The sequence below is a fragment of the Rattus norvegicus genome, chromosome 8 (genome assembly GCF_021556685.1).
Source record: "Rattus norvegicus strain SHRSP/BbbUtx chromosome 8, alternate assembly SHRSP_T2T, whole genome shotgun sequence".
Classification (NCBI taxonomy): domain Eukaryota; kingdom Metazoa; phylum Chordata; class Mammalia; order Rodentia; family Muridae; genus Rattus; species Rattus norvegicus.
Window position 1 is genome coordinate 31,368,001 of NC_141541.1, and position 27,936 is coordinate 31,395,936.

The 27,936-nt window shown below is 50.0% G+C and overlaps 1 protein-coding gene across 4 annotated transcripts; it reads left to right on the forward strand.

The window, feature by feature from the left end:
• On the forward strand, positions 1–27,430 carry B3gat1 (beta-1,3-glucuronyltransferase 1). 4 transcript variants are annotated; one of them, XM_087560170.1, is made up of 7 exons: positions 1–391; positions 18,052–18,162; positions 18,291–18,437; positions 22,102–22,610; positions 23,252–23,548; positions 24,140–24,240; positions 25,296–27,430. In XM_087560170.1, exons 3-6 carry the CDS (start codon positions 18,326–18,328, stop codon positions 24,224–24,226), a joined length of 1,005 nt encoding a protein of 334 aa, XP_087416296.1. In that variant the 5' UTR covers positions 1–391; positions 18,052–18,162; positions 18,291–18,325; the 3' UTR covers positions 24,227–24,240; positions 25,296–27,430. The 4 variants fall into 4 exon arrangements, with proteins under 4 accessions (XP_087416296.1, XP_087416297.1, XP_087416295.1 ...); XM_087560171.1 differs by having other exon boundaries at positions 25,350–27,430; XM_087560169.1 differs by having other exon boundaries at positions 18,052–18,146; positions 25,350–27,430.
• Positions 27,431–27,936: the final 506 nt, after the last annotated feature.

Here is a 27,936-nt window from a genome sequence, read left to right on the forward strand (position 1 = left end):
GCTGCCAGCGCCGAGGGCACCACGCGCTGGCCCGCTCGGCTGGGCTCCGGCCGCGCGCCCAGCCATCCCGGCCCGGCCAGCCCGCGCGTCGCCTCCTGGGGCTCTTATCGCCGCCCCGCGCCTCGTCGCCCGCGCCCTCCCGCGCACTCCGGGGCTCCGGCCGCCGCCTGGCTGAGCCCAGAAGCAGCCGGGCCGAGGCAGCGGGCCGCCCGGGGGTGCGGACGAGTGGGCCCGCGGCTATGAAGTGGCCCCCGAGGGTACGGAATCGGAGAACACCCGGAGAGAGAAGCGCGCGCATCGCAGGGCAGCAGCCCTGGGTCTCTGGGGCCAGGGCATAGGACTGCCACCCGCTATGGACCGCGCCAGGGACGATATGGACTCGCTGCCGCAGGTCAGTGTCCGGCGCCCTGAGCCCCCACCTCCGCAGTGCACAGAGCCCCTTTATGCGTCTCCATCAGTACCCACGCCATGTCCGCTCGCGTGCGCGCGGTGTGTGTGTGTGTGTGTGTGTGTGTGTGTGTGTGTGTGTGTGTGTGTGTGTGTTGCACAAAATAGGGACATCAGGAAATAGGGCCGGCTGGCAGGGCCTGCACCTGAGGGGCTAGGAAATAAAGCTAGGATGCTTCCTGCCCCGCTCCATTAGGAGGAAGGAAGAACTGGTTGCCTGAGTCTTCTAACAACTGGTCTTTCTTTAGCTATTCTATCCCTTGCCACCTCAGCAGGTGGTTCTTGGTGGCCCAGGAGATCACAGGATAAAGGGTCAGCTCTAGCTGCGCCCCTGCTCACTGGCAGGGACCCTATCGCTCTGCCTGTCCTGGACATTTACAATTAAATTCTTTTCAGGGTAACCAAGCGCCGCGCATCTTTCCTGTGGGTGCTGGGAGCTGGAGAGTGGCAGTCAATCTTTGAGACCTTCAGTGCAGGAAAGCAGAAGGAGGCAGGACCAGGTCATTACCTTCCTCTGTGCACTTGATCATACAAGTTCAGAGAAGGAAACTGAGACGTGAGGCAAGAGAAAAAGTATCAGATCCAGCACCTCAGGGAACCCGGTATCAGCCTCCTACTGAGAAGCTCAGGTCAAGAGCCCACCCACCCCCCCACCTCACCCCACCCACCTATAGGAACTTGGTTTTCATGAGCTACTACTTTCTTAGCCAGATCCAGTCCTAGTGCACTTGCTGGACAGCTTTTGGAGCCGAAATGACCCCCAGATTTCTAAGGCACAGGACCCTGAGCAGGGCCTTTTGTTGACAGTGGATTCCCCCATGCTTGCGGGATACTTCCCTACGGAGACCGGTTTAGCTGAAGTGCCCAGCAGGATCCTGATCTTGGACTATCTGGCATACATTTTCAAGCGAATGAGACGGACATCCATGTGCCTGGCACAGAAATAACGTGTGCACCGGCGTGTGCATGTGTGTAAATGGCAGGCACACGGCTTCAGGAGCGACTGGTGTTGAGCTGGGTAGGGATGCTGTTGCTCTAGTCTTCTGTCCTGAACATCTCCCTTTTCAGTCGAGAGTCACTACAGAGAGGAGGCATTTCCTTTTAGAAGCTGCTCATTGGTGACCACTATTGAACCAAACATCAAGTCCTTTCGGTGTTCATGCAAGACAAAGATCCTCCCCACAAAACCCTCACACAACCACCCACTCCGCTCAGTTCACATCCAGGATCTGAAAAGGTCCTGGGTTTGCATCCTACCTCCTCTCTGCCCCTTTCAACAAGAGAAAAATGCTACCTAGGGTGATGGGCCGGGGAGATGAATACATGCATGTCCGCACTTGGTAGTGAGGCCATTGTCCTGCTGCTCCCTTTGTACAGCTGCTCCCCCAGGACTTAGGATCACCCTGTGCCTGTGGACGGGGTAGGATCTGTGCATGTTTCGGAGTGAGATGCTACTGAGTGTCCCACCTGAAGCCCTGAGCAGGTAAATCACTAGAGGGGACCCAGAAATAGAATGGGAGCCTGCAGCAGAGAACAAGCTGCCCAAAGGAAGAAGCCCATGTCTTCGGCTCAAGCTTTTTATTAGACTTGGATTCTTCCCAGAGTTTTTAGGGAGGGCCAAGTCTATTGTGCCTTCACGATATGGAGCCCACAGTAAGGAGGTTTTGTGAGGATAAGATATGGAAGGGGTGAGCTGACCAAGGAGTCAGGCTCTGGGTCAGGGAGTCCAATGGGCGCATGTGGCTAAAAGAAAGAATTCCTGGATGCTCTTCTGCTTGTTGGAGAGGCCAGGCTTGAGCAAAAGGAGGCAGAGTGGGGCCTTAGAAAAGGTGCAAGCCATGTTGGGGATTTAGCTCAGTGGTAGAGCGCTTGCCTAGCAAGCCCAAGGCCCTGGGTTCGGTCCCCAGCTCCGAAAAAAAAAAAAAAAAGAAAGAAAAAAATAAAAGAAAAGGTGCAAGCCTTCTTCTGCAAGTCTGCGCACCACAACATTATCAATCATCCTTTCCTAGGGAGTCTCCCCACTGGAGCTGAGAAAGACTGTCTACTGAGAAAGATTCTGATGGAGTCAGGGTGGCTCACAACGGACAGGTCATGAAATCAGAAGCAAACTGCTTTTGACTCTTAAGGAGAGCTGCCTGCTGTGGCATCACCCAGTGTTCAGGATCGGTCGCCTTCTCGCCTTTGCCATTCTTACCTGGTATCTGGCATGTAGTGTGGTGGGGAAGGAGGCAGAGTATGGGCAAGCCTGACACCTAGGGAAGAGGGAGAGAAGCCTCCCTGGTATACATCCTCCTTGTCAGGGCTCCAGATAAGCAGATCTTTGGAAATTCCCCAAGACCAGCTAGGAGACATGGTCATGATCCAGAGGTGACAGACCCCCTAGAAGGGCTTGCTGGGGTCCTACTTGTCAGGACATCTGTCCCCAGCTAAGTGGGTTTTGAGGAAAAATGAGTTCTCTTAAGCATGCTTTCCTGACAGTCTATAAATCAGGAAAGTATCATCTCTTTTGACTGTTAAGGACAAGGGCTATGAATGTAAATTTCACTTTTATCTTTTATACATTCTCCTTCCCTCCCCTATTCTCTCAGTATCTGGGTCTCCCTCCCCTTAACCTAACCAGACACCTAACCTCTGACTTTGAATTGGACCCTACCCTTCCTGATCCAGAACCAAATTACTCAGAACATCTCTCCACTGAAGAACAGCAGGAAAGATATTTTAACATCTAGTGATTTCTTTATTTATTTTAATCATTCCATAATACCAGAGAATGGTTGTCTAAATTTTTTGAGATGTATAAACAACAAATCTATGACCACTTTCTCTCCATGCTGGAAGGTGACTATGGCCAGAAGTCACCCAGAATTCAGTCCACTTGCACTGACTCTCCATCCCTCCTATGTCCCAGGCTCTGCACCTGGTGGTGAGGACATATTTTTAAATAGTCTAAACCCTGCGCTTTCTATTTAGCTCTGGGAAGGTTGTGTGCATGGCTCGCATTTTTCCCCTGCAGCTACAGCAAATTTACTTTTCTAATGAGGTTTAGCTCCGGCCAATATTAAAATGAGTCCGTGCTCCCTGCGCACACACCAGCTGACAGCAGTACAGGAGGCAGGCTCAGAGCCAAACTCCTGGCAGGGATTACGGCTTTGCCATCACCAACATCCCCAAGGTGGAGAATCTAAGTCTAGATCAAGAGCTGGATGGGTTGGAGGACTTACCATGCCCAAGGGATCAGAGGTCTTCTACTCAATGTGCAGGGCCATGGGCAAGATTTTTCTCCCTACGTACGTGCATAAACTGTGCAGTCCAGTCATGTGCTCATGTGAAGAAAAGGGGACAGAAAGCAATGAAGGGCAGAACAGAGACAAAGGTCTTGGTGGTCGGGAGTGACTCAGTGCCAGAGCCCAGCTCCCCATTTTCACAGGGTGGCCTGGATCACGGGGGTGAGGCTCTGTCACCTCTATCCTCCTTGCCTTCCTTGTTTCTAGGGCAGAGGAGGGATCTGGGGCCAGCTTCAACTCTCTAGGCTCAGCTTAGACATCAGCTATTTGATTAGGGTTCAAAGCTTGTGATAGCCAATGCTGAGTGTGAGCTAGACTGCTTCCCTTTGTACACTAGGCGGCCCCCTTCACCACCCCAGTTCAAGGGCTCAAGAGCCACCTGTGGCCAGCGGCTCCCATCTTGGTCAATACATTCAGAATGCTACCTGCAGCCCAGAAAGCTCTTAAACAGCTGTTGCGAGCATGCCTACACAGGGAGGCCTTGGCATAGTGTGGTCACGGGAGCCATAGTGGCTAGACTCCTATTCTGCCTCTGCCTCTGCCTCTGCCTCTGCCTCTGCCTCTGCCTCTGCCTCTGCCTCTGCCTCTGCCTCTGCCTCTGCCTCTGCCTCTGCCTCTGCCTCTGCCTCTGCCTCTGCCTCTGCCTCTGCCTCTGCCTCTGCCTCTGCCTCTGCCTCTGCCTCTGCCTCTGCCTCTGCCTCTGCCTCTGCCTCTGCCTCATATTGGTTGTATGGCCTTGGAGTGCCGCTTACCCCACTAAGCCTCTGATTTCTCATCTCTAAAATGGGAGTAATATTAAGATGGTGAAGAGGGGGGCGAGTCACTGCAGTTCATCATGCTAATCGCTCAGAGCGCACAGTATTTTTTATTTGAAAATAGAAAGCAATTTGTATTCTTCATTTATTTAGCAATTCACAGAAGTACTTGCCGAGCAGCCCACTCTGAGCCAGGCTGTCTGCCATCAGCGTTTGCCCTGGCCTGCAATGCTAACCCCCTCCAGGGCCTCTGTTTCCTGACCTGAGATAGAATACAGCCCTGGAGATAAAATACAACTGGGAGGGTGTCCTTACTTTAAATGACTGCTGCCGGATAAAAAGGGGCTGTTGTTGCTGCCTGAAGGTGGGGGAAAATAGAAATTCTGGCTCTTTGCGCTCTCTCTCTCTCTCTCTCTCTCTCTCTCTCTCTCTCACACACACACACACACACACACACACACACACACACACACGAGCAGCACCTAAGTCCAGTCACAAAGTCAGCCACTGTGGTATCTTGCTGAGTGGGATAAAGGGATTTGAGGAGTCTCATTTTGGGCTTACACCATCCCTGGTCTTAAGGGTAACAAAACCAGGAGGCTGTGTCCCTGAACTCTATGGCAGCCAGAAGCCAGGAAGGCTCCTGCCAAACAGGAATTAGGCATCACCTACCCAGCAACCGAGTGAGTGAAAGAGCAAGAATGGTCCTAAGTTCACGTCCCAGCTCTGTCAGTAACTCAGTTGGATGACAGAACCTGTTTCCTCATCTCAAGTCTGGAGGATACCAACCAAAGAACGTCTGCATACTCAGTGAAAAGTCACACCATGCAGCCTTTCTGCAGTACATTCAGGACACTGGTGTCCCAAAGGTGGGAGGTGGCAGGTGAGGAGAGCAAACTGGAAGCATGTGCATGACTAGTGCGCAGATGCCCAGGCTCTATGGGCCACCAGGCTTCTCCAGCATCAGGCTCTGTGACTCCAGGCCACTTCCTACACTGATGGGAAGGGACAGATTCCACAGTGGCTCCACCCCAGTCTGACGCCACTCAAACCTAAGTGTCTCTTCCCACAGTGCTCTAACTTTCCTAACGTCCTAATGGCCTGCCTTTGGTGAACAGACACATCCACAGAAGTAGATGAGGGGTTGGAATCCTCAGTGGCTTACAGCCCAGTTCTGGGGCTTCTAACTACTTATAGCCTAGAACTACAGCCCGTCTGATTGGGGAAATCACAGGTTTAGGCCTCAGAGATTGGGGAATCACCCTCTCCACCCCTAATCATCACTGCCCTGGCACCCAGTCAGGGCAAAGCTGCTTCCAGGAGCTGTTCCTAGCTGGTCTCCTGGGAAGCATGGTGGATGCAGTCATCCATCTATCAAGGAAGATGCCGTGCCTCAGAGACACTTCTGTGGCCATCCTAGTAGATAGATCTTCCCCTCAGCAACCCTCACACCATTCCTACCTGCCCCCTCAGCTCTCTTGTTCTCTCCCCACTGGCCCATGCCTAGAGGCCTCACAGTAAATGGACACTGTTTTTGGAGACGGAGGGACTGACCAGCTAGCATGCACACTGTTCACCCACAGGCCGGGGACCCTGGCTCTGCGGCCTGCTTAGGATGATGAACAGCCGGTAGGCATGTGATTTTCTTTCTCCGTCAGAGTTTCTGAACTTAAGCTGACGTATTACTCCCCTAACTCATCACTTGTCGATATTAACTTCTTCTCCCCCTCATAAATCTCCCTCTGTGTCTCAGAGCAAGCGACCGCCGCTCTAGCCTCCTCCGCTGCCAGGCTGCAGGCTGCCGCCTACGAATAACCACTATGCTAAGGGGTACACCCATCATTGTGCCCTGAACTGATTTCTTCATGGTGACATTCCCAGGAGACAAACCAGACAGGCACTGTGATCACATAGGACACCAAGCCTAACCCAGCTTCAGGGAAAGCTTGCTGGGCCTGCTTCTTGAAGGCCCTGGGCCTATGGGGATGTATGTCCTTGTTGGCCAGGTCTAAATGGACCATGTGTACAAAAAGCTCTTTTCAACTTATTATGTCAAAAGTATGTAACATAAAACTTACCATCTCACTCATTTTAAGTGTGCAGTTCAGTCATCAAATATAGTCACTGTTTTATAACCTTATGACTTGGAACCTCTAAACCTGATGAGCATCTCCCCCCACTCCCACCCCACCCCCAGCTTTGCCCTTCCACCTTTCTCTAAGCACACACCGTCTGAGTATGGCTTACACCAGTTGCCCTTTTGTGAGTCGTTTCTCTTCTAACGTCCTCAAGATTGGTGTACGTAGTAGCATTTGTTAAGTAAGGCTGTTGCATGTGCACATGCAACATTTTATTTAATCATCCAGTCAGTGGACTGGTTCCTTTCTGCCAAACCATGGAAAACAAAGTGCTCGATCAATGGTAGTTGGCCCCAGTTGCCCTCCCTGATCCAGGAAAGACATAGCAGATAAATTGGTACTCAGCACAAAGTTATATTTCAAATACCATGGGAACACAAAGCTGGCAGGAGAAGCCCCCACTTTAGCTGGTGTCTGTTTGGACCTCTGTTTGCTCCTTCCAGCTATGTTGTATTTCCTAAGGATCCCCAGGTACCCATTCCCCTACAGGAGCATGGCCTTCCCAGTCCTGGGAGCTGATCAGCTTAGCAAGTATTGGGACAGACAAAGGGAAGAGTCTTCCGAATGGACATCCTAGCCACAGAGAGATGCCAATGTCCTGGGCCATTATCACTCCCACTGTCTTCCTAGAGCCCTAAAGATTAAATCTATCTTCCCTTTTAGGTTCTTTGTCTGGATTCAGAACCCATGAGGCCCTAAAAAGCCCTCTGGAAGGGTGGGAGGAATAGCAGGCAAATCCGCCTTACACTCTTCAGGCTTCTTTGCAGAGAGATGATCAGTGATACATAGCCACCCTGCAGCTTGCCATATAATATATAGTCCAGCGCACACATAGATAGTGTCAGCATAATCTCCACACGTGGGATTTAGATTTAAGGTACCCTCCATTGATCACATCCACACTTGCTGTGTTTACGAGGAGTGGCACACACGAGCTGGCCCCTCTGGCTGATAACACATTTATAAGTATGCCCAAGCAACCACCATCAGCACATCATATTAACTGTTTCTTATCCTGTCAGTGGGGATAGCTGATGTCACACAGCGGGAACCTCGGGGACAGAGCAGGCCTGCTAGAAGGGAGAGCTTAGAGTTGGGAGATAGCAAGAATGAAGTTCCCAGAAAACTACAACCTGAGGTTAAAGAACAGGGAAATCGTCGCATTCAGGAGGCCATAGTCATATATCCCCATTGACATACTTTAGTACACTAACAGATTTAGCTATAGGACCTACAGAAATCTATAGTCCTTTAGTTGGGCCTCTTCCAGACTCAATGGAGGCATAGAAATAGCCAGTGCAGGAAGAGGGGAAAGAAGAAATAGTCTTTAGCAGGCGTCAGAGCACCAGGGAAGCCACAGCGTACGGCTCTCATCTCCTCTAGCCTTTAGTCCCAAGCCTCTTCTGTTCAGCCTGCAAAAGGTGCATCATATGGAGAGCGCACAGAACAGGGCTCTGGGTCATTGTTAAGGAGCATGCTGTGAACAAAAGCAGGGTGAACCAGACTAGAGTGCCGGGTTCCAAGCAACACAACCTCCCCACACATGGGAAGCCTACCTGCCCCAGGCCACCCCCATTTATCAGGCTACAGCATGCCAACTGCATACACTCCCAGGGGCTGAAGTCTCTGCCTCACCTAGCTGTGAGGAAGGAGGAGCGTGCTAGAGAAACTGCCCAACAAGTAACTGGTCTGCCCCCTGGGGAATAACAGCCGTGTTCCCCTTCTCTTCGTCTTCCAGGTGGTGAATTTTTAAAGTTTTTATTAGCAAATGTTAATTTATGCAGTAACATGTTTCGCTATGATTTTCACAAACTTATGGAATACACTTCCATAATGCTGTTTGTTACCGTCTCGTGCCGCCTCCCGCTCCGGGAATTCTGATTTTAAACAAGGTGATAGAGCTTGCTGCTGCCACCGCTGTTATACCTTCCATGATCTAAGTAATTTCAGTGCTAATTGTGAACCAGATGCTGCCAATGGATTCCCTCAACTGCCTACCAATAGCCCTGGGAGAGCCGCGGTTAGGGAGCCTGGGCGGCAGAAATATCAGTGCTGTTTCTCCTTTGTCTTGAGCCCGGGAAAGCACAGGTTTGACCTGGAGGACAAACATCAAATCCAGCAAGCGCAGGACCATTTCCAAGGCCCCACACTTGATGACTGGACAGTCATAGACGGTTGGGCCTGGGGAAGGTGGGGCTAGGGGAGGCAGAGGGCTCAGGGGCATCTCACTTTGCCAGCACTTTCTCTAGACACAGCACAGACCTCAGCACCGAGGGAATGTGAGGCAGAGAATGGCCTCGAACAGCATCAGAGTAAGAAAGTCAGTGGTGGGGGAGCAAGCAGCTGTCAGCTGACCCACCCTCCCCCTAGGAAAAAAAGCCCTACAACAATCTGAAAGGCTCTGCCTACTATCCCACAATACTCAAGGTTCATCCTCTTTGCTCCAGGGTGCGACCCAGTCTGCAGTCCCTCGCCTGTTTGGTCCCATTCCCCAGGTCTAGTAAGGAATCGAGTAGATATCCAAACCAGACTCCACCCTGTATATGGGCACCCTCACTCCATCATCCTTCATTCAGGCGGCTTAACCAGGGGCTGTCCTCTGTCCTGAGGTTATCAGAGGGCAAGTGCAGTATCTCTCCAAAGGCTCTAGGGGCATTGCAGTGCCTCTCGGTTTAGGACTATTCTCTGCCAACTGTTGGTGCATGGCAGCCTGGCACAGAGAGAAATGTGGCCTCCTGGCCAGCTGCCCACATGGCTTCTGCTACTGCTGTTTTGAAGCAGCTGTGACTCTAGTAGTCCCTGCTGCCTGCCTGGTAGCAAAATAGGCTGAGTCCCTCCTATGCAAAGCAGGCGTCCATTGGTAGAGCTGGCCCAGTGGGTATTCAGTCACCGTGGAGCCATCCCACAGATGTCCTAAGCAGCCCACAGGCTTCTCTCGGGGCACTGAGCAGAGCAGTGGGCTGGGTGGAGAGATACTCCAAAACCAGAATGGGTAAATAAATAAAGAGAAATGGGTATACCATGTAGGATCTAAAGGCAGGACAAAACCCTCGTGTGGTCTCTTTGTGGCACTGAATGAAGTGCACTGCCGGCCCTGTGCCTGTCTCCAGGGAGTAAGGGGAGGTGGGTAGTGAGAGGATATGAGAATAATGCAGGTTGGAGCAAGTCAGACTCACTCGCCCCCAGGGTTCATTATGTAGAAGGGAACGGCAGCATTTCTATTTGCTGGATCCTGAAGGTTGATCATGAAGCCTGGGACAAGGCTGGCGAGCCACTCAGGGAAGAGGGAGAAAGAAAAACACCTTGTCTCTGCTCCACACTCCTCCCCACACTCAGCACCTATACAGGGATTAAGCAGTGGCTCCTGGATCACTGGTAATATCTAGCTATGTCCCACACTCTACCTGTGGCTGATCTGTTGACTCCAGTGACTTACTTACCTTGTCACCTCATCATACCTTCAAACTGCTCCTATTTTGGATTTTTATTTTAGCAAAAGGTCACAGTGGTAAGGGAATCTCAGTCTCTTGGTTGCCATTTGAGCATGCAGCTGCAGTACCCAGAAGGGAAGAGCCCTCTGCCACAGGGATGAGAGGGAGGACTTGCCACTCTCAGGCAGAAAACTATCCCAACGGGAAGTTCACAACAGACCTTATCCAAAAGAGAATCGGAAGACTCACACTATCTGTTACCTGGGGCATTTGAGGAAGCACAAACCCCCAACCCAATGCCTCAGCTTCGTCATCTGTTAAAATGAAGGAAACGCGTTGGGGTTGTAAAGGTTTCATAATTAGACGAGATAAATGACACAAGAGAACTTGGAAGCCAGCCTTATGAAATCTTTAGAGGGCCGCCTCCTACCCCAGCATTGCAGAGGGAGTAAACTGGCATGTTGGCATCATCTCTTTCATAATAATCCCAGACCTGAGTGTTGAAAGTTAAGGGCACATTCGTGATTCGTCCCAACAGGGACCCAATCACAAGATTCTGCAAGAGGCCTTAGAGTTGATAACCAAGACTGAGCTGTAAACTCATGCTCATCAGGTGGCATGCTAGGCCTGTGCACACATGTGCAAGTACATATGTGTGTTGAGAAGAGACCCCTGCATTCTGAAGTCACCCAGGAGGTGCTCTGTGATTCGCCATCAGCCTTCATGTGTTGTCAGAATGGAAATTTTAATACCAATCCTTTCCTGATTTAAATTAGAAGTATCACATCTAGGAAGATGAAGGGCAGGGACCTGAGGCACGTTTTCATCAGATGAACTCTTTCTAGCCCATCAGCATCACGAGGGCAGTGGGTAGGAATACCATGGCTGACCTCATACCAGACTTCCATCTCCCATGATAGCCACTGGACATGGGTGCTCACCCCCAGGCACATCAAACACTGACAAAGAGACGCAGGAGGGCGGGGGCCACAAAAGGGAGACAAATTTACAGCTGAAGGGTCATGGGATAGAAGATGCCCTGTACGGCTCCCACCGCATTTGTAAGCCCCTTTCCCTGGGGCTGGTCTTGACAGTGACTTTGTCTGCGGCTTGATGTCATATGGTAAAGCCAAGGTTAGCCCTTGAGAAGAAACTTGTCTTTGACTACTTCAGTCCCTCTCTTCCTACACCTCTTCTTTTAAGGGAGCCCTAGGGGAGCATCTAGGGTTTGACTGGAAGTAACCAAAAGAAAATGAGCTAGGAATCCCATGCCAGACCCTTCCCAGGCTGGGCAGATCACAGTTATAGAAGTATCTGTTTACTGGTACCAAATATGTGCCAGATTATTTATGCTAAGTTTTTCCTAACTACCTAATAACCTACCTGGGGAAGCACCATTTCATTCCCATGAGGAAATGAAGGCTCAAAAGGGAAGAGAGCTCCACAAAATGCCCAGGACCCAAGCTCATGCACTATTGCCCCATCCTCCATGGATCCTTCTTTCCAGGCAGAGAAAAGCAAAGGAAGCAGGCAGAGAGGTAATAGGCAATGGTAGAACACATGGCTTGGCTGGTCCTTGATGTTACCTTTGGGATCTGTTATGGTTGGGCAAGAGCTGAGGAGCTCAAAGGAGGAGAGAATGACCTGGCAGTTTGTGGTAGGCAGGCAACCTCTAAGATGGCCCACGTCATCTGTAACTCCATGTCTTCATATATCAGTATCTTCTCATTTGTCACAAAGGTGCCAAAAGATATTGATCTGTTACTGCTGCAGGACTTCAATTAGCGCTGGGCTCTTTCCTTGATGACTTGGTACAGTAGGAGGTCAAACAGAAGGGGGCCTGTATGACAAGGAACTATGACCCAGACAGGCTATAGGAGGTACGCACCTGTGGACCAGTGGGTTTTGCCAACAACCCGAGTAATCATGGGAATACATTCTCCCCCAGTCAAGCCCACAGATAAAGATGCAGCCCAGCCAATCCTTTAGTGAGACAAGTAACCCAGCCTGGAGTCCTGACTCAGACACTGAAGATAGCAGATACATGCTATTTTTAAGTTCCTTAGTAATTAGTAATTTGTTAGACAGCAGTAGCTAATGAACTTGACTCCCTTGTGGATGGTGGCACTCCCTCCTTAAAGTTGGCACGTCTTTCAGAAGAAGCCCATGCAAGGAAGAAGAGATAACAGAAAGAAGGGCCAAGGAGGTGGGAGAAGCTGAACCTTTCCCTCCGTTTAGAATATAGGGTTCTCTGCAGATAGAGACTTCCTCCCACATCATGGAGGGAAGGGCTGGATGGCCCTATGCTGTCTATGGCCTGTAACTGGACATTGCACACCTTCCCCCACCTAACCACTGTCCCCTCAGCCTAAGCAGTCACCCATCACCCCTCTGCTCTATGGTGGCTCTTCACTGGTGCTTCCCTGTGGACTGGCTGACCATTTCCAGCTGTTCCCAATTCTACAGCAGCTCTCTAGCTGCTGTGGCCTGCTTGCATCAAGCAGTGAGTTATCTGCTAGTATTCTGCCTATTCGTACCCATGGACATGTGATGGCTCCACAGGACAAAATATGGGTGTTTGATCCAGGTCCTCCTGTGCATTAGCTCTGTGGAAAGGGGATGGGTTTTTGTGGTTTGTTCTATAGACTGCTAGCATGACCCAGGTAGCTTCAGGAAACCCAGCCCGTACCATTCTTTATTCTGTTTTAATGTCTGCCATGGACTAGAGAGGACTTGGCCTCACAGAGAACCATGCCAAGCTAAAACCCTATTTTCATTTTTAACATAATCATAATCTAAATATAACTCAAGGCCGTTTCCAGAAAAAATAATCAAAGGAATTACCTTTATTTAAAAAAAAAAAATCGACAAACCATGTGGGTTTTGACAGTGTTGGGCTGGAAGAAAAGAAAACCATTCTTTACACCAAATCTGGGGTGACACAATGCCCCTTCTCCCTGAGCACTTGGCTTGGTTTCCCAGCTGGAAAGAGACACGATGGCAGGAAATCAGACCCACATAAGTGCTACAGGTGCCCAGCAGCAGGGGACAGTCCACAAAGAAGGAGGCCATTTCCTGGTATGGTGCTTCCTCTCTTTAGGCAGCTCCAGGCAGGCAGCGTACAGGTAAGAGAAAGAATCCCTGTAGCCTTGAAAGTCATATAGCATCTTCCTAAATCAGGAATCTCCAGTGCGTGGGCCAAAGACAGATCAGGAGAACCAGAAAGCAAGACCCAGAAAAAAACATATAAAGGAGGTGCAATGGATATTAAAGGGAACAGAAGTCACGGTCCACAGCCTCATCTACATTTTAACACTGAGATTCTGAGCATATCAGGGAGCTTCCCTAGGCTCCTATGAAAGACGGGGACAAGGTCTCCAGCCTACCATGCAGAGCTGTCGTGACCATCAATAAGCTAAACTTAAAAAATAAAATGCCATGTGTAGGATTCAGAGTGGAACTCTTAAAAGACCCCTTCCCCCTCCGCCCCGTATGAGTGACAAACAGAAGGCTCTACACACGTTCCCTGTGTATTTAAGAGATTGTCATACCAGGAGCAGTCAATGTCTATGTCCTGCACCCCAGGAGAAACTGTATGGGCCCAAGGCAGCATTGCTGTGGCTGGGTTAATGAAGTATGGATTGACTGGGCTGCAAGCTGATTAGCTCTGGCATTGGGCTTTCTCTGAGCAGTGCCTGCAGAATCAATACTAATCCCTTGATCCCATTAGGGGCTCCTGTAGATCTCTGGGACAAAGCCTGTGCCTCTGTTTCTATGGAGAGGCCCTGTGTAGGGAAGAGAGATGCTGGGGTTGGGGCCAACACTTCAGCACCTTTATATTCTTCTCAATTTTTCTCATCCTACTGTTTTCATCCCCTTCCCATTGAGGGCCAAGAACCTCCCCAGTCACCAGAAGCTGGCTGATCCTATGATCCTATATAAAAAGGGGTTTAGTAGCCTCTGTCCGCCCCCAGGCTCTCCATTGTGTTCCACATTCTTCTAAATATGGATAAAAATGTTTTACGGGTTGTTTTGTTTGCATGTTTGTTTGTTGCTTGTTTTATGATGCTGGGGATTGAGCCTAGGAACTCACACACAGGAGCCAAGAATTATCTCACTGAGAATAATACCACACTGCACGGTCTGGAAGACACATCTTCACGGGTCCTCTAATTGAGAAGCTAACTACACACAGAATTACTGTGCATAAAGCCTTAATGCACAATTAATATTTTTCAAGTGGAGATCAATAAACCCATCTTCAGGTGTCAGGGGTATTGTGGAAATACTTGTGGGCCCAGAAGAAAGCCTTTTTCTGCCTCTGTAGAATTGGCCAGCACTGAGCCCTCCTCATACACTACTCTGACCCTCTTAGGAAAGTAGCTACTAGTCCATCCAACCTAACTTCTCCTCTAGCCTAGGATAATAGAGCTTTTTGTGCCCCAGACACCCCCAGTTTTCATCTGTAGACCACAGCTCTTTGAAGCCTGCAGGAAAAAAAATTCCTGTGACTAATTCTCCCCAGCCATGCCTATCTCCAAGTGTTTATGGCTTTCAGTGTGACCCAGTTCCATAGGGAGCTGTAATGGTGGCCCTCTGACACTGAGTCTAGACTGACACACCCAGACCTCTCTTGCCTCGTGTAGGGCATGTCTTCATCCTCATAGACCCCAGTCATCATAGTGTCAGGCTGCTGAAGCAGCAGCACTGAAAATTTATTAGAATTATTCCAGTCAAAATCCATGGTTTTTTTTGTTTTTTTTTTTTTTGTTTGTTTGTTTGTTTTTTTCGGAGCTGGGGACCGAACCCAGGGCCTTGCGCTTCCTAGGTAAGCGCTCTACCACTGAGCTAAATCCCCAGCCCCAAAATCCATGTTTTTAAGGCTAAAAACAAAGATCAGGGAAGTGAACACTGAGAGCACAGTTACCCCTAGGGTCTGTCCTGCCACTGTCCGGGCTCTTGCTTCTCATTCAGTGGCCTCCTCACTGAGCTTTACCCATTGTACCCACAATATAGACTTTGACCATGTTTGTGAGACGGTTAAAGAATACCAGGAAAGTGGATGCTCCTCGTGTCTGCACTTGCTGGTAAGAGAAGCCAGCAGTCACTGGGGTTAGTCAGGAGCAGGTGTATGAGCACAGAATTAGAAATCTTGAACATAGCAGACCTTCAGCTGCTACCTGTCCTCACAAATAGGTTCTTTCTCACCATAAAGCCCCGTTCAAGTGCTGCTTATTTCCGAACACCCTACTCTCTCCACCTTGCCGCCTGCCTTCTCCAATCTTTCTGTTGGTTCTTCTGCCTGCCCTATCCAAGGGCCCAGAAACCATTCTGAGATCCGTGAGGATGCCACAGGCAATCACCACATTACTCCTAAGCTAGGCTAAAACCATAGCCCATGCGAGACAAGCCACGTTGGTCTGAGAAGCCAATGTAGGAACAGCCTGCACCCCTGGTCTCCTGCCCACAGCCAGACACTATTGCCAGTGGGCCCACCCCCTGCTGGCCAGATGGTGTTCTGCAAGTCTCGGGGTGCTCTCTGCTCTACTTAATAACCGCCTGGTAATTAGCTCCACGATTTTGCCACTATGCTTATAATAGCCTCCATTAAAGTTATGGGGTTTTCAAGCTGTAATGGCTTCCAGAGTAATTAATGCACAACTGGGTTTATTGCTAAGCTTATTTTTAGAGCTTGTCTCTCTGCCTCCCCTCCCTTTTCTTTCATAGATTTTTTTTCTTTTGACCAAAAAAGAATGTGATGGAATTAGACACTTCTACATGGATCAGACCCCCTACATCATGCCCATAGCATTGTTCCTTCTTCCTGTTCCAGCATCCAGCAGATACTGGGATTGACAGTTAAGGTAGCGATGGTGGCGGAAGGTGGCTCTTAAGCCAGTACTTCTCCAGGCAATAGCTTAGAGCCACGTGGCCTCCATATAATTCAGGCTCCATCATTTCCCATCTCTGACCAGGGGCAAATTGCTTACCATATTGCTTCAGTGAATCCAGCTGCAAATAGAAATACGCCAGTGCCTGTCTCTCAGGGTAGCTGTGACTACAGCACATGTGTAAACAGTGTCAGCCATCTTTGTCCTTGGACACCATGAATGCTGTAGGACAGCCAGCTATCATGAGCAGTGGCCCAGGCAGATACAGGGAGGCTGAATGAGCTACAGGTCTAAGCAGCTGCCCAGAAAGAGAGCCATAGAAGCAGGAAACCACTCTACGACACAGCCTAAGGCTATACCATGCCCAGCTTCTTTCTTCTGCTTCCCCAACTTGAACTCAGAGCCTTCGCCCCAACCAGGCTCATTTGAGAAGTAGACATTTCTGAAGCCCCAGCTAGATCTGACCTCCCTCTCTTGGTCTATTGTCTGTTTCTATAAGAGAATACCCAAGACTGTGTTGTTAATAAGGAACAGGAGGTTTTTTGCTCCATGGTTCTGGAAGATGAAGTATGAAATCATGACCTGGTGAGGACTGTGTGCTGCTTCTGTTCACAGAGGAAAGCACATGAAGAGTGGGCAGCCACTGAAGACAGGGGCATAAGAGGTGGCCCTGCTTTAGAACAACTTGCTCTCAAGAGGAGTAAGATGGGCATTAATCCCACTCCATGACACAATCATCTTTCAGGCCTTACCTCCCAACACTGCCCCAAGACAAATCCCAACTTTCAGAGAGGATTTCAGTGAACGGTGAGAACACAGTCACCCTGGGGTCTGTGTTTCAGAGGGAAGAGACGAGATCCATGGGGAGCTCCCTACGGAGTGACGTCAGGGCAGCTGACACTGATGCTAGCAGCTGTGAGTCATGAGAAGGACTGGAAATAGGAAGTTGGCTCACCCAGGGTAGTGCTCGGAAGTAGAAAACAAAGCTTGGTCTCCCAGCAGATACCAGAACTAGTAGAAAGCAGACCTGAGAAGAAGAAAAAAATGTACACTATTTCCAAAACTGGGTCACAAAATGTTCTGGTTGGCCATAACTCTCAACATTGGCAAAGACCAAGAGCACAAGCGGGCTGTGCAGGGAAGACAATATGGCCTCCAGAGTGACTGTCTACCATGTAATGATGGGCTCTAGCATGCTGAACATGTTGAGGGCTGGCCAGAGTGCCAAGTGCTCCTACCAGCCATGGACCCAGCAGCATCTGCCCAGGATAGGGAGAAAGAAGAGAAGGAAAGGATCTGATCATCCCCAAAGGAGCTCTGAGCTGTCACAAGGAAGACAAAAATCCCAAAGAAGTACTACCAGATCCTCTGCACACCCAGGAGTGAAGCCTGTAGGGTGGTTCTAGAGCAAGGGTCTTTCTTTGGACTCTTGCAGCTGCCATTTTTTTGAGAAGTATCTCTCTACTACCTGTTCCTCAGAGAATAGCTCCTCCTCCTGCTGATGCTCAACTCTGACCTGAGGCTTATCCTATGAGAAGAAGGTGCCCTATAAGAATTCCCTGCAGACATAAAGAGAGGAGGGCACTTAGGGTCTTCCCTTGTGGTGTCCAACCCTATCCATCTGTTTATCCTTGAAGGAAGCCTCCTAAGTATGACCCTGGGCCAAAGCTAATATGAACAGCATAGCAGCAGCCAGAGTTTCTGGTACATTTCTCTCAGGGACCGCCCTGGGTGCTTTCTGGGAATTAACTCATTTGATTCGGAGAACAGCTTTGGAAATCAGGTGACTGATCAGTAGTTTAGAAACAAGTACAAAGTTGATGGAACTGGCCAAAAGCCACAGCTTCTGCGTGGGTCCGTTAGGATTAAACCATGGCTGATGTCTCTGAAATCTGTGTCTATAAGCACTGCATCCTTCTGCTCTTGTACACGGCTGCTTCTCAAGGGAAGGACACAGGCTCACTCGCCCAGACAGCTATACAGAAAAGGCTCTGGGGAGATGGATGGTCCGTTGAGAAACTCTGGATGCTGTGGGTCTGGAGTAGGACAGCCTCTGCGGTCCATGTCCACATCTCTGGCTCACCCACGACTGTTCTCTCTTACAGGTATCAACCTCCGAAGGTTCCTGACCCTGCGCTGGACTACTTCCCCTTCGCAGACTCCCATCAGGCCGGACTCTGCAAACCTGCTGCCACAATGGGTGGGTGTGAGCGCTGGTGAGAGTTAGCGGCCAGTGTTCGGCTTCTGCCTCCCTGTGCCTGGCCGGCCGGCCCATGCCTGTTCTTTTCTTCCTTGTGCTGCCGGTGCTCCGTGGCCACCTTCCCCTGACCTTGCCACTGCTCAGGTAATGAGGAGCTGTGGGCGCAGCCAGCCTTGGAGATGCCGAAGAGAAGGGACATCCTCGCGATTGTCCTCATTGTGCTTCCCTGGACACTGCTCATCACCGTCTGGCACCAGAGCAGCCTCGCACCTCTGCTTGCTGTGCACAAGGGTGAGCCCACCCCACCCCCACCCTGGCCTGGCTTTGGTGATAAGGGCTACCCTCCGAGCATTCGTTTTTATACCTGGGCCCTGGTCCTACCTTGGGTTAATTTGGGGCCCTCTAAGACTCCACTGAAAGCCTCCTCCTGCTCTTCCCCTCCTCTTCCTTCTGCTCCCCCCAATCTCCCCACACACATGGTTTTAAGTACCTGGGATTTATTAAAATCAAGTATGAGTCTCAGTTTCCATGAGGAGTGCGTATGCCATAATATTTGAGGCAGCATGGGGAAGCACTAGGGCTTTTAGTCAAGAGATAGAGGGAGTGAAGCAAACTAGGCCAAAACCTATAATGTGGTCATTTGAGGGAGAGGAAGGCCATAGAAGCAGCTACGCAGACTCAAAAGCAGATGGTTTGGCTTGGTCAGATTTTCCGTTCTTGAGACAGCTATATTACTATATAGGTCTGGTTGCCCTAGTACTCACTATGTAGCCCAGACTAGCTCCAAACCTGTGGTAATCCTCCTGCCTCTGCCTCTCCAGTGTTGAGATTACCAGCATGCACTGGGTTCAGAAGTGGACCGATTGGATGATTTTGGATATAAGCACCGTCTCACCTGTCCTTTGTTTGGGTATTGGGTGATTTAAGTGGAAGATTGACTGTGGGTAGTCTGATAAAGATTCAGGAATGTGGTCAGTTGTTTACTGTTTCTGGAAAAGAGATACCCCTAGGAGGGGCAGTCCTTTCTGAAGTGCACGAAGCTCTGAATTGTCAAAGTAATGTCAAATTTTAAACGACAAAAACATACCAGATTAATGTGTCCACAAACATGCATACCTAGTTTCATAGTGTGCAAGGATGGGCCACACAGGAGAGGGGGTAAGGAAAGTGCAGAGTCCCGGCCTATGTTGTGGTTTGAGGGAGCGTTTTGGTTTTGCTTTAGTTTTGAATTGTGGAGAGACAACGAGGCTTGCTGCATGGTAGGTAAATGCTGTACCTGTATACAAAATATACCTGAAGAGCCACACCTCAGCTTGTATTGTGCTGCAAAATCTTTCAAGTCTCCTGGCTAGAAGACTAACTGGGTAAAGGCCTGAAGCGAGGAAGCGTCCTCCCAAGAGCGAGCAGAAAAGCTGAGGTTAGAGTAATGTCCTTCGAGCTATGAGTCTTGAGACATCTTTTTTTACTCAAATCCAAATCTCCACCCTCAGACCTTCCTTGCCTCCCACATCTATCTACCTCTCGTTCAGTCTTGCTAAAGCTACCTTCTGCTCCACCTAGCTGGGACACTCAGACAGGCAGCAAGTTCTCCCACTGCATTGTGTACCATCATCCCCAGGAACGAGGGTAGGAAAAGGAAGGTGCCCAATCCCTTCCCATAACAGAAGGATGCTCTGTGGCAAGACCTAGGGAGCCCCAGTAGTCAGAGACTTCAACTGATTGAGCTGCAACAGTGGGCAGGTCACAACCCATGCTCTGCTCTCCGCTGTAGAATACAGCCCGTCCTTCAACCTCCCTGCAGTTCCTCAGTCTTCCTGCCGCAACCTCCCTGCCCTTGCTGGATACTCTGGTCCTTGCCATGATGTCATCCCCTGCTCACAACCCAGTGCCTCTCTCTGGGGCTTGTCAGTTTAGAATCATGGTTAGCCTGTGAATACATCATTCCAGATGGTTAAAACTACCATATATAAAATGACATCATGTCTGTTGTCCTCTTGGCAGAGTGAGGGTCAGAGCCATCACACCAAGAGCCTTTTAGGATTCAGAGTTGCAAAACTCCCTGAAGCCAAGGCGAAGGATAGAGTGCGGGCTTCAGACAAGCCCTGACACATGGAGAACTGCCCCAGGACGCAAGCTTCTACATGTTTAGGGTGATGTGGAAAGCAGAAGGCTGTACAAAATGGCTCTAGATCTCCACCCTCAACCCCCATTTCCAAAATATTACCAACTACCAGATAAATGAATTCTTATGTCAGGGTCAGAATATCCTGGACATTATTCTTTTCCTTCAACACAGTTTCTTTTCAATTTAACCCAGAACTCCCTGTTGATGAGCTACACCTCTGCCCGTCTCCCTGACCCCCACCCCAGTCACTCAGCATTTGATCTGTGGCCTGATATCAGACTGCATGTCCCCTGTGACATTAGACAGAAGTGGATCCCTTGGGCCCATCTGCAAGGGACTCCACTCCTTGCAAAGTGGCCTGTTATTAATGGTGATAGGAGAACAGGGGAGTCATGGCCCAGCATCCTCTCTGTGTCCACATTCCAGTCCTTTTGTGTGGCTTGCTCCTACTCCTACCATCCTCGCCATAAATACAAGGAAGCAGGTCAGCTAGTGCCCTGTACAGGAGTTGATAGTGACCGTGCCTAGCCATACAATAACTTTATCAAGCAGATGCTATGAGCAGGAGTTAATATCCTCAGCACCATTGTGTGGCCACTGCAATCAAGGCACCAGAAACTAAGAAACTTGTTTTAAACCTCAGTTTGTCATAGCACACAGGAGGATCTATGCCTAAGTTTCCAAGTCTGCCCTCTAGCCATTAACACTCCTACTGAGATACCTGTGAGCCGTGAATGCTATGCTATATTTGACCCATGAATCCTTCAAACCCAAAAGCATCACTTGGAGATCTAGGACTTGAAAGCAGGAACACCGACAGCCTTGGTTGCTCCTTCTAGTAGGCCCGCCAGGTTTTCCACCCAGGAAGATGGTCCAGATGTAAGAAACCTTCAGAGATGCCCAACTTGGAACTTTTAAAAAGTTAAGAAAGTAATGTGTCTGTGTGCATGCATCCAGAGGGACAGGCTTCTGCGGTATCATTGTCCCTTCTGGTATCCTTGGGGTGTGGATGGGAAGCAATAAGTGGGCACTAGGACAAGAGAGCTGTTCATGGGTCCAGAGAGATAAAGGACAGTGTCTAGAAAGTATGAATTGGGAAATAGACATCAGGCGAATGGAAATCCTGAGCAAGTGTCTACAAAACACGAAGAAGGTCTAAACTCAAATGGCATCCAGGATTCAAAACTGTGTTGACAGCTAAGAGTAAAATCCATTACAACCAAATGCAGCGGTTAAATGCTATACTCTGCACCCAAATCCCAGAACTGCTACATACACCAGGAGAGAGAGGCCTCTCTTGATCAGAGGGTTTGTGGGAAACCTTAAGTTCCCTTTGAGATCCAAACTGTCCTGTAGCCACCCACCCCCACCACTTTCAGGCTTTGTGGAATCCACACCACAGAACATAGCTATTTGTCTCTGCTATGTAGTCAATTTTGCCATATGAGGAAGAGACCCTGGAGGTGTGAGTCACGACATTTTTTTTTTATTATTTAGAACCTAATGCATTGAGGAACTAGAGAGAGATAACTGAAAGGTGGCCGGTTGTATTCAAAGAGCTACATGCATGTGAAGTATGATGAAGGGGTCATTTCTGAGTCATCCCAGGAATCTAAACTAGGAAAATTCTCATGAGAGTTCTAGATCCATAGGTTGAAACCTCAGGTTTAAAGATGGACACGAGAAGGCAGGCCCTAATGTTGGTTCTTCAGAGGGACAGAGGACAGGTACTCTCTTGGAAGGGTGGGTGACTTTGAAAGCCCTATATCAGAGCCAGGCCAGCGCCCACGTCCCCCTCCCTCCCCGCACCACCTTTTCCCACCTCTGCAGATGAGGGAAGTGACCCCCGCCATGAGGCACCACCCGGTGCGGACCCTAGGGAGTACTGCATGTCCGACCGTGACATCGTGGAGGTGGTGCGCACAGAGTACGTGTACACGAGGCCGCCACCGTGGTCCGACACGCTGCCCACCATCCATGTGGTGACGCCCACCTACAGTAGACCGGTGCAGAAGGCAGAGCTGACGCGAATGGCCAACACGCTATTGCATGTGCCCAACCTTCACTGGCTGGTGGTGGAGGATGCTCCACGTAGGACGCCCCTCACAGCGCGCCTGCTGCGCGACACTGGCCTCAACTATACACACCTGCACGTAGAGACACCACGCAACTACAAGCTGCGAGGTGACGCCCGAGACCCTCGCATCCCACGTGGCACCATGCAGCGCAATCTGGCCCTGCGCTGGTTGCGGGAGACCTTCCCACGGAACTCCACTCAGCCGGGTGTAGTGTACTTCGCAGATGACGACAACACGTACAGTCTGGAGCTCTTTGAAGAGGTGCGTAGGGACCAGAGGAGGGAGAGGAGCAGGTGGGGCTCCAGGGGACTGGATGTGGGGACCATACCAAGATAAGAGTAGAGGATACTATGGCATGCATTGACAAATGCAGGGAGCCCTAACCTGGGCTCACTGAGCTTTGCAGCAAACCAGAGAAAGAAATAGTAAAACCTCCGTACAGGTTAGAGCAACCCAACCTGTTAAAAAAAAAATGACTTGAGTTTTATGGCTCCCACACCCTAGTCCTACCCTTAGAGGTTTGTTCTCTGAAAGGGATCTCTTTATGGTGTCATTTAACATGGCCACCAGCTTCCTCGTAGGTGGCCAGTTTGAGCATCTCCATTAAAGTTTTAAGGAGGGAAGTTCATTGCAAATTTAAAAATGGCAATATTGAGAGATCTTGTATAAGGGAGGAAAGACTATTGGGCCATACTGATAAGAAGAATAGCATCTTGGCTCAGAAATGTTTTGTGTGGAGCCTGGCTGAGATTCCTCTAGGAGTTCCTCAAGAAATCAGTAATAGCAGGTCTGGAGGCAGGCTGGTGGGACCCATATACTCAGTAAGTGGTTCCCCTCCTGTGGGAATGGGTAGTGTTTTCATTCTAGCTTCAAGTACCCTGACTCAGGTTCTCACCTTGTAGATGCGCAGCACAAGAAGGGTGTCCGTGTGGCCTGTGGCCTTTGTTGGCGGCCTTCGGTATGAGGCCCCCCGGGTGAATGGGGCAGGGAAAGTGGTTGGCTGGAAGACAGTCTTCGACCCCCACCGGCCATTTGCAATAGACATGGCTGGATTTGCTGTCAACCTCCGGCTCATCTTGCAACGAAGCCAGGCCTACTTTAAGCTACGTGGGGTAAAAGGAGGCTACCAGGAAAGCAGTCTCCTTCGAGAACTTGTCACCCTCAATGATCTAGAGCCCAAGGCAGCAAACTGTACCAAGGTAAGATTCTCTTCAGAACTGATAGTTGATGATGAACCCACACACCTCGAGTTAGATCAGGGGGCAAGAAGAGGGCTTGCTTGTCTTCAGTCCTCACCCAAGATGGTATTTTATTGTAAGGCAGTTACAATGATGGGCAGGGAAATGGGGAGGGATTTCCACTGAGGAATTCCAAGGATCTCTGACTCCATAGGGAAGTCTATGACCCCTGCTGAGCATACACATGCACACACGAGTGAAGGTGCACACTTGCATATATGCACATATACAGAGCACATGCATTCCTGCATATGTATGCATGTGCATATGCACAGATACATACATACACATATGCAGACTTGGGGAATCTTGAAATGTGTCTGTTTTCTGTAGCTTTAGATTTCTTGCTTTCAGAAGACATTTTGAACGTGTCATAGATACAAACAGCAAGAAAGAGGAAATGAATAAAGAACGGTTTAAAAGCCTTGATGGAGCAAAGGTGGAAAAGGAGGGGGCAGAAGAAATGCTTGCCGGGTGTGGAAGGGAGACAGACGGTGACAGAATGATCTGAGAATCTGCACCACTTTTTATTTTGTGTCTCCGGATATGCAGATCCTGGTCTGGCATACGCGAACAGAGAAGCCAGTGCTGGTGAATGAGGGGAAGAAGGGCTTCACTGACCCCTCGGTGGAGATCTGAAACTACACATGCAGGTAGGAGAGAAGGCCAGAGTGGCCAGTGCAATAGACAAGTGGCACCATTTTGGGACACATCCTCCATCTCCAAGGACTTTTTCTTTTGGTTTTGTGGGAGACAAGACCAATGTGGGCAGGAGAATCATGGCCAAAGATTATGTCCCCAACAACTAAGCGGCAGCCGCTTCCATTGATAGAACTGAATCCTGCTGGCATCATTCTTCCCTTGTCCTGCTGGCCGTAGGGTGTGGCCCTCAGTGAGGGGGTGCAGTATGGACTTGCTCACAGGGTTCTGTGGATTACTTCCAACACAGAGCTGTGGTGAAGACGCACCACACCAGATCAGTAGCCCTGTAGATTTCAGTAGCGGGTGAAAGGGCTCACGAGTATAAGCCCTGGAGCCCGCCCCCATGCCAAGGTACCACTTTCCTGTTTGGCCTAGTGGCACTTATCTGCTCCTGGCTTTTTCATATGTGCAAAGCACCGAGACCAATCTCTGGCACATAACAAATCCTACACAATAGATCTTATTCTTTTTTAATTGTTTATGTCCCATTGGGTTAGGCCAGTGTATCTATCTACACTTTGGAAGGGACAGTGCTGTCAGAAAAGCTAAACGACTTGCCCAAAGTGACACATTAACCCAAGAGATTTTTGCTAAGTGACTGGCCGAGCCAAGTATTTTTTGAGGGGCCTTTTGTGCTCTTGCCTCTTGGAAGCACTGTCCCAGGATTCTCTATTCCAGACGCTACTACAGATCCATGGGCCCACAGCAGACAAATATGTTGGCTTTTGCCTTGATACATCTGCAGACACCACGTCTCTGCAGGGTGCCATCCAGGAACCTGAAATGCTTGGCCAGTGCATCTTAGAATGCCTCGGGTACAGAGCTCCTTCTCACCTTCTGCCCTCACACGTTACTAGAAGAATTCCCACCAATTGCCTTTCAAAAATGTCTCCAAGGGGAACACAGAGAGGCTGTGTGGAGTCCACTTGGGGATCAAACATTCTGTCCTATTTGCAGCTCCACCTCTACCTGGCCCCAAGCTAAAACCTACTTCCCCCACACACAGGAATCACCTTCTCAGACCCTGATCTTGGCTTCCATCCTCTCCCATGACTGACAGTGACTCTGAGGCAGACTCCTGAGGAATACCTATTATGTATACTGAAGGCTTCCAAGAGAGCCCAGCTTGACGCCAGGACAAAAGACAGAGAATTTAAGCACAGAATCCCAGACCTGTGGTTCTCTACATCAACAAGGCCAGGGGCTTGAAAGACCCAAGTTCTGGGGATTCCCGTTGCCAGCAAAGCCTGTGCTCAGCACACCTCCTTGGAAGCTTCCTGCATTGATGGGGCTGTGTAAGCAAGGGGACCCTGCCTTCGAGTGATGCTGGGGTGAGGGAGGTCAGAAAACGCCACTATTGAGTGCAGCATGGCTGTCCATGGCTCCCTGCTCTTGGGCCCAGCATGACTACACAGCATGTGCCCAGCCAGGACATCCTGAAGACCAGAGAGCAGCCTGGGGCATGAAGATGCCCCAACACTTGTCTTTCACACCTGCTCTTCCTCAGAGCTGCTCCCAAATCAGAAATACCTCTGGCTCTCCTCTGGTTCGTGTTTACAGGGCATAAGGCTGTCTTGGATCCCACCTGGCACCCAGCCCTGCATTGGGGGAGCCTGGGCCTACCTACAGCTCCCCTTGTACCTCAGGCTGTAGAAGAACCAAGCCCTTCCCCGTGTCCTTCAAGCCTCCTGTGCCAGAATCAGTCAGGTGGTGGGCCTAGAGCCAGCACAGGTCATGGATTGACCTGGATTGAGAACCAAGTCACCCCACAGTCCACACTGCCTCTCCAATACCCCTGGGCTGCAATGCCCCTTGCTGGGTTTGGACTGGGGAGGCAATTGCCCTCTTCCTGGAACCCCTGAGAATCACAGATCTCAGGACTGGAGGTAACAGTAATAAACAGGCAGAGCTCTTCCTGAAAAGTATGAGGCCCAGCAATCCCAGCCCTTTTCTGAGCCAATCCTATGAAGGGTGCATTAGCAGGAGCTCAAGGTCAAGAGCAGGAAATGTCTAAACACTGAAAGGAAGGGAGACCTGAGCACATACTGCTTTGGAAGTCACTCTATCTTACACAAAACGGGAAAGCTTGCAAAGCCAGCCCGCCTCATGCCCACTGCCCCTTCTCCGCCCCAGACAGTACGCTCACGCTGTTATACCTACCCACCTGCCCGAGAGAAGCATCTGCCTGGGTATTCAGCAGCCCAGAGGCCCCTGGTTCTGGCTGCACGGGGCCCTCTGGTGGTAACCTCACTCCAGCTCCTACAAGTTGGAAGCACAATTTTCCTCCCAAGAGGGGAAAAGGAAAGGGCGCGCGCCCACTGAAGAAGCATTTATTTTTTAACTGCTAACAGCTCCCCCGCTCCATTAAAACTCACAGGACGGGCCCGAGAGTCATTCAGAATCCACTCTTGGGTGGATGAGACTCAGTCCACACAGCTAACTTTCAGAGAATAGCATCAGCTGCCCATTTTGAAATGGATTTAACTTCCCACAGTCTTCAGGAAACGACCTGATGGTATAAGACCCCGCAGTCACCCTGTAGGACATCTCCCCCGAACCATTCATACTTCTGGATATTGGTTTACCCATTGGCATCAAATGAGGAGCACAGGGAATCTATCCAGTGGATGAATAAGTCTGGGCACCTTACGCTCATTCATAGAAACTGTTCGTGGATGCCAAGGTCAAACGGGCTGCCGAGGCCACCTTTTTAGCCAAACACAGTGCTCTTTTTAGGAAATCAAAAATGAAAAAAACAAAATGGGGATTTTTATTTTTCACTTTTTGGCAGATGCTACTTCAGTTGTTTTCACATAACGTCCCCTCTTAGCTGCATGTGTATTTATTTAAAATTACAACCCCGGTGGACTGCGGCCTTCATCACGGTCGGGAATGAGCTTGTTGCAAATCAGAACCGGGTCCATGATGACAACTGGCTCTCCAAACCCAGGCTGTCCCCTGCTCCCTTGCTGGAAAGGCCTACCACAGAGGAGTTAAGCCAGAGGTCCAGGAGCTCCGTGGGCAGAGGCTGGTGTGAGGGTGGAGCCCAAGCTGCTGCGCCATCTGGTCTGTTTTTATTTAACTGTATTTAATTTGTTTTCAAAAAAATTAAAAGTCAAATATGGTTTTTAACGGTTGTAATCCTCTTCAGCCCTGTCTTTATTTTACTCTCGTTTATTAATTTAACCGTCCAACAAATACTGACCGGATGCCTGCTAGGAGTGTGCACTCTTCAGGTCCACGACACGTTGCGGTCTTCATGGGACCTGCCCACCGAATGCAGGAGGCCATGCTAGTGATGCAGCATCTCAGGTGTGAGGTGCTGTAGGGGGAACAGCGGAGCCGCCGGGGAAGATGGGAGGGAGAGACTGGGGAAGATGGGAGGGAGAGGTGAGAAGGCCCGGGGTTCCATGAAGCATGGGAGCCTGTATATGGGAACGAGGAAGCAAAGAGCACCATGCTTACATGCAGCTGATGAAGACAATACTAATGAAAGTGAGGTGTCCCCCACGGCAGAGTTCCCCCCATACGTATAACTCAGGCAAAAAAAGCAATGCGACTGCAACTGATGGGACCAGTGAGGGGCGGGGCGGGGGTGGGGGGCAGGGGGTGGGGGGAGGAAGAAAACCAAGGATCATTTGGCCTCC

Bases quoted from the DNA above. Each gene is read 5' to 3' on its own strand.
- B3gat1 (XM_087560169.1), top strand. The intron at 18,438-22,101 runs GTGAGCCCACCC...CCACCTCTGCAG, and splicing joins TCTGCTTGCTGTGCACAAGG to ATGAGGGAAGTGACCCCCGC. The intron at 23,549-24,139 runs GTAAGATTCTCT...CCGGATATGCAG, and splicing joins AGGCAGCAAACTGTACCAAG to ATCCTGGTCTGGCATACGCG.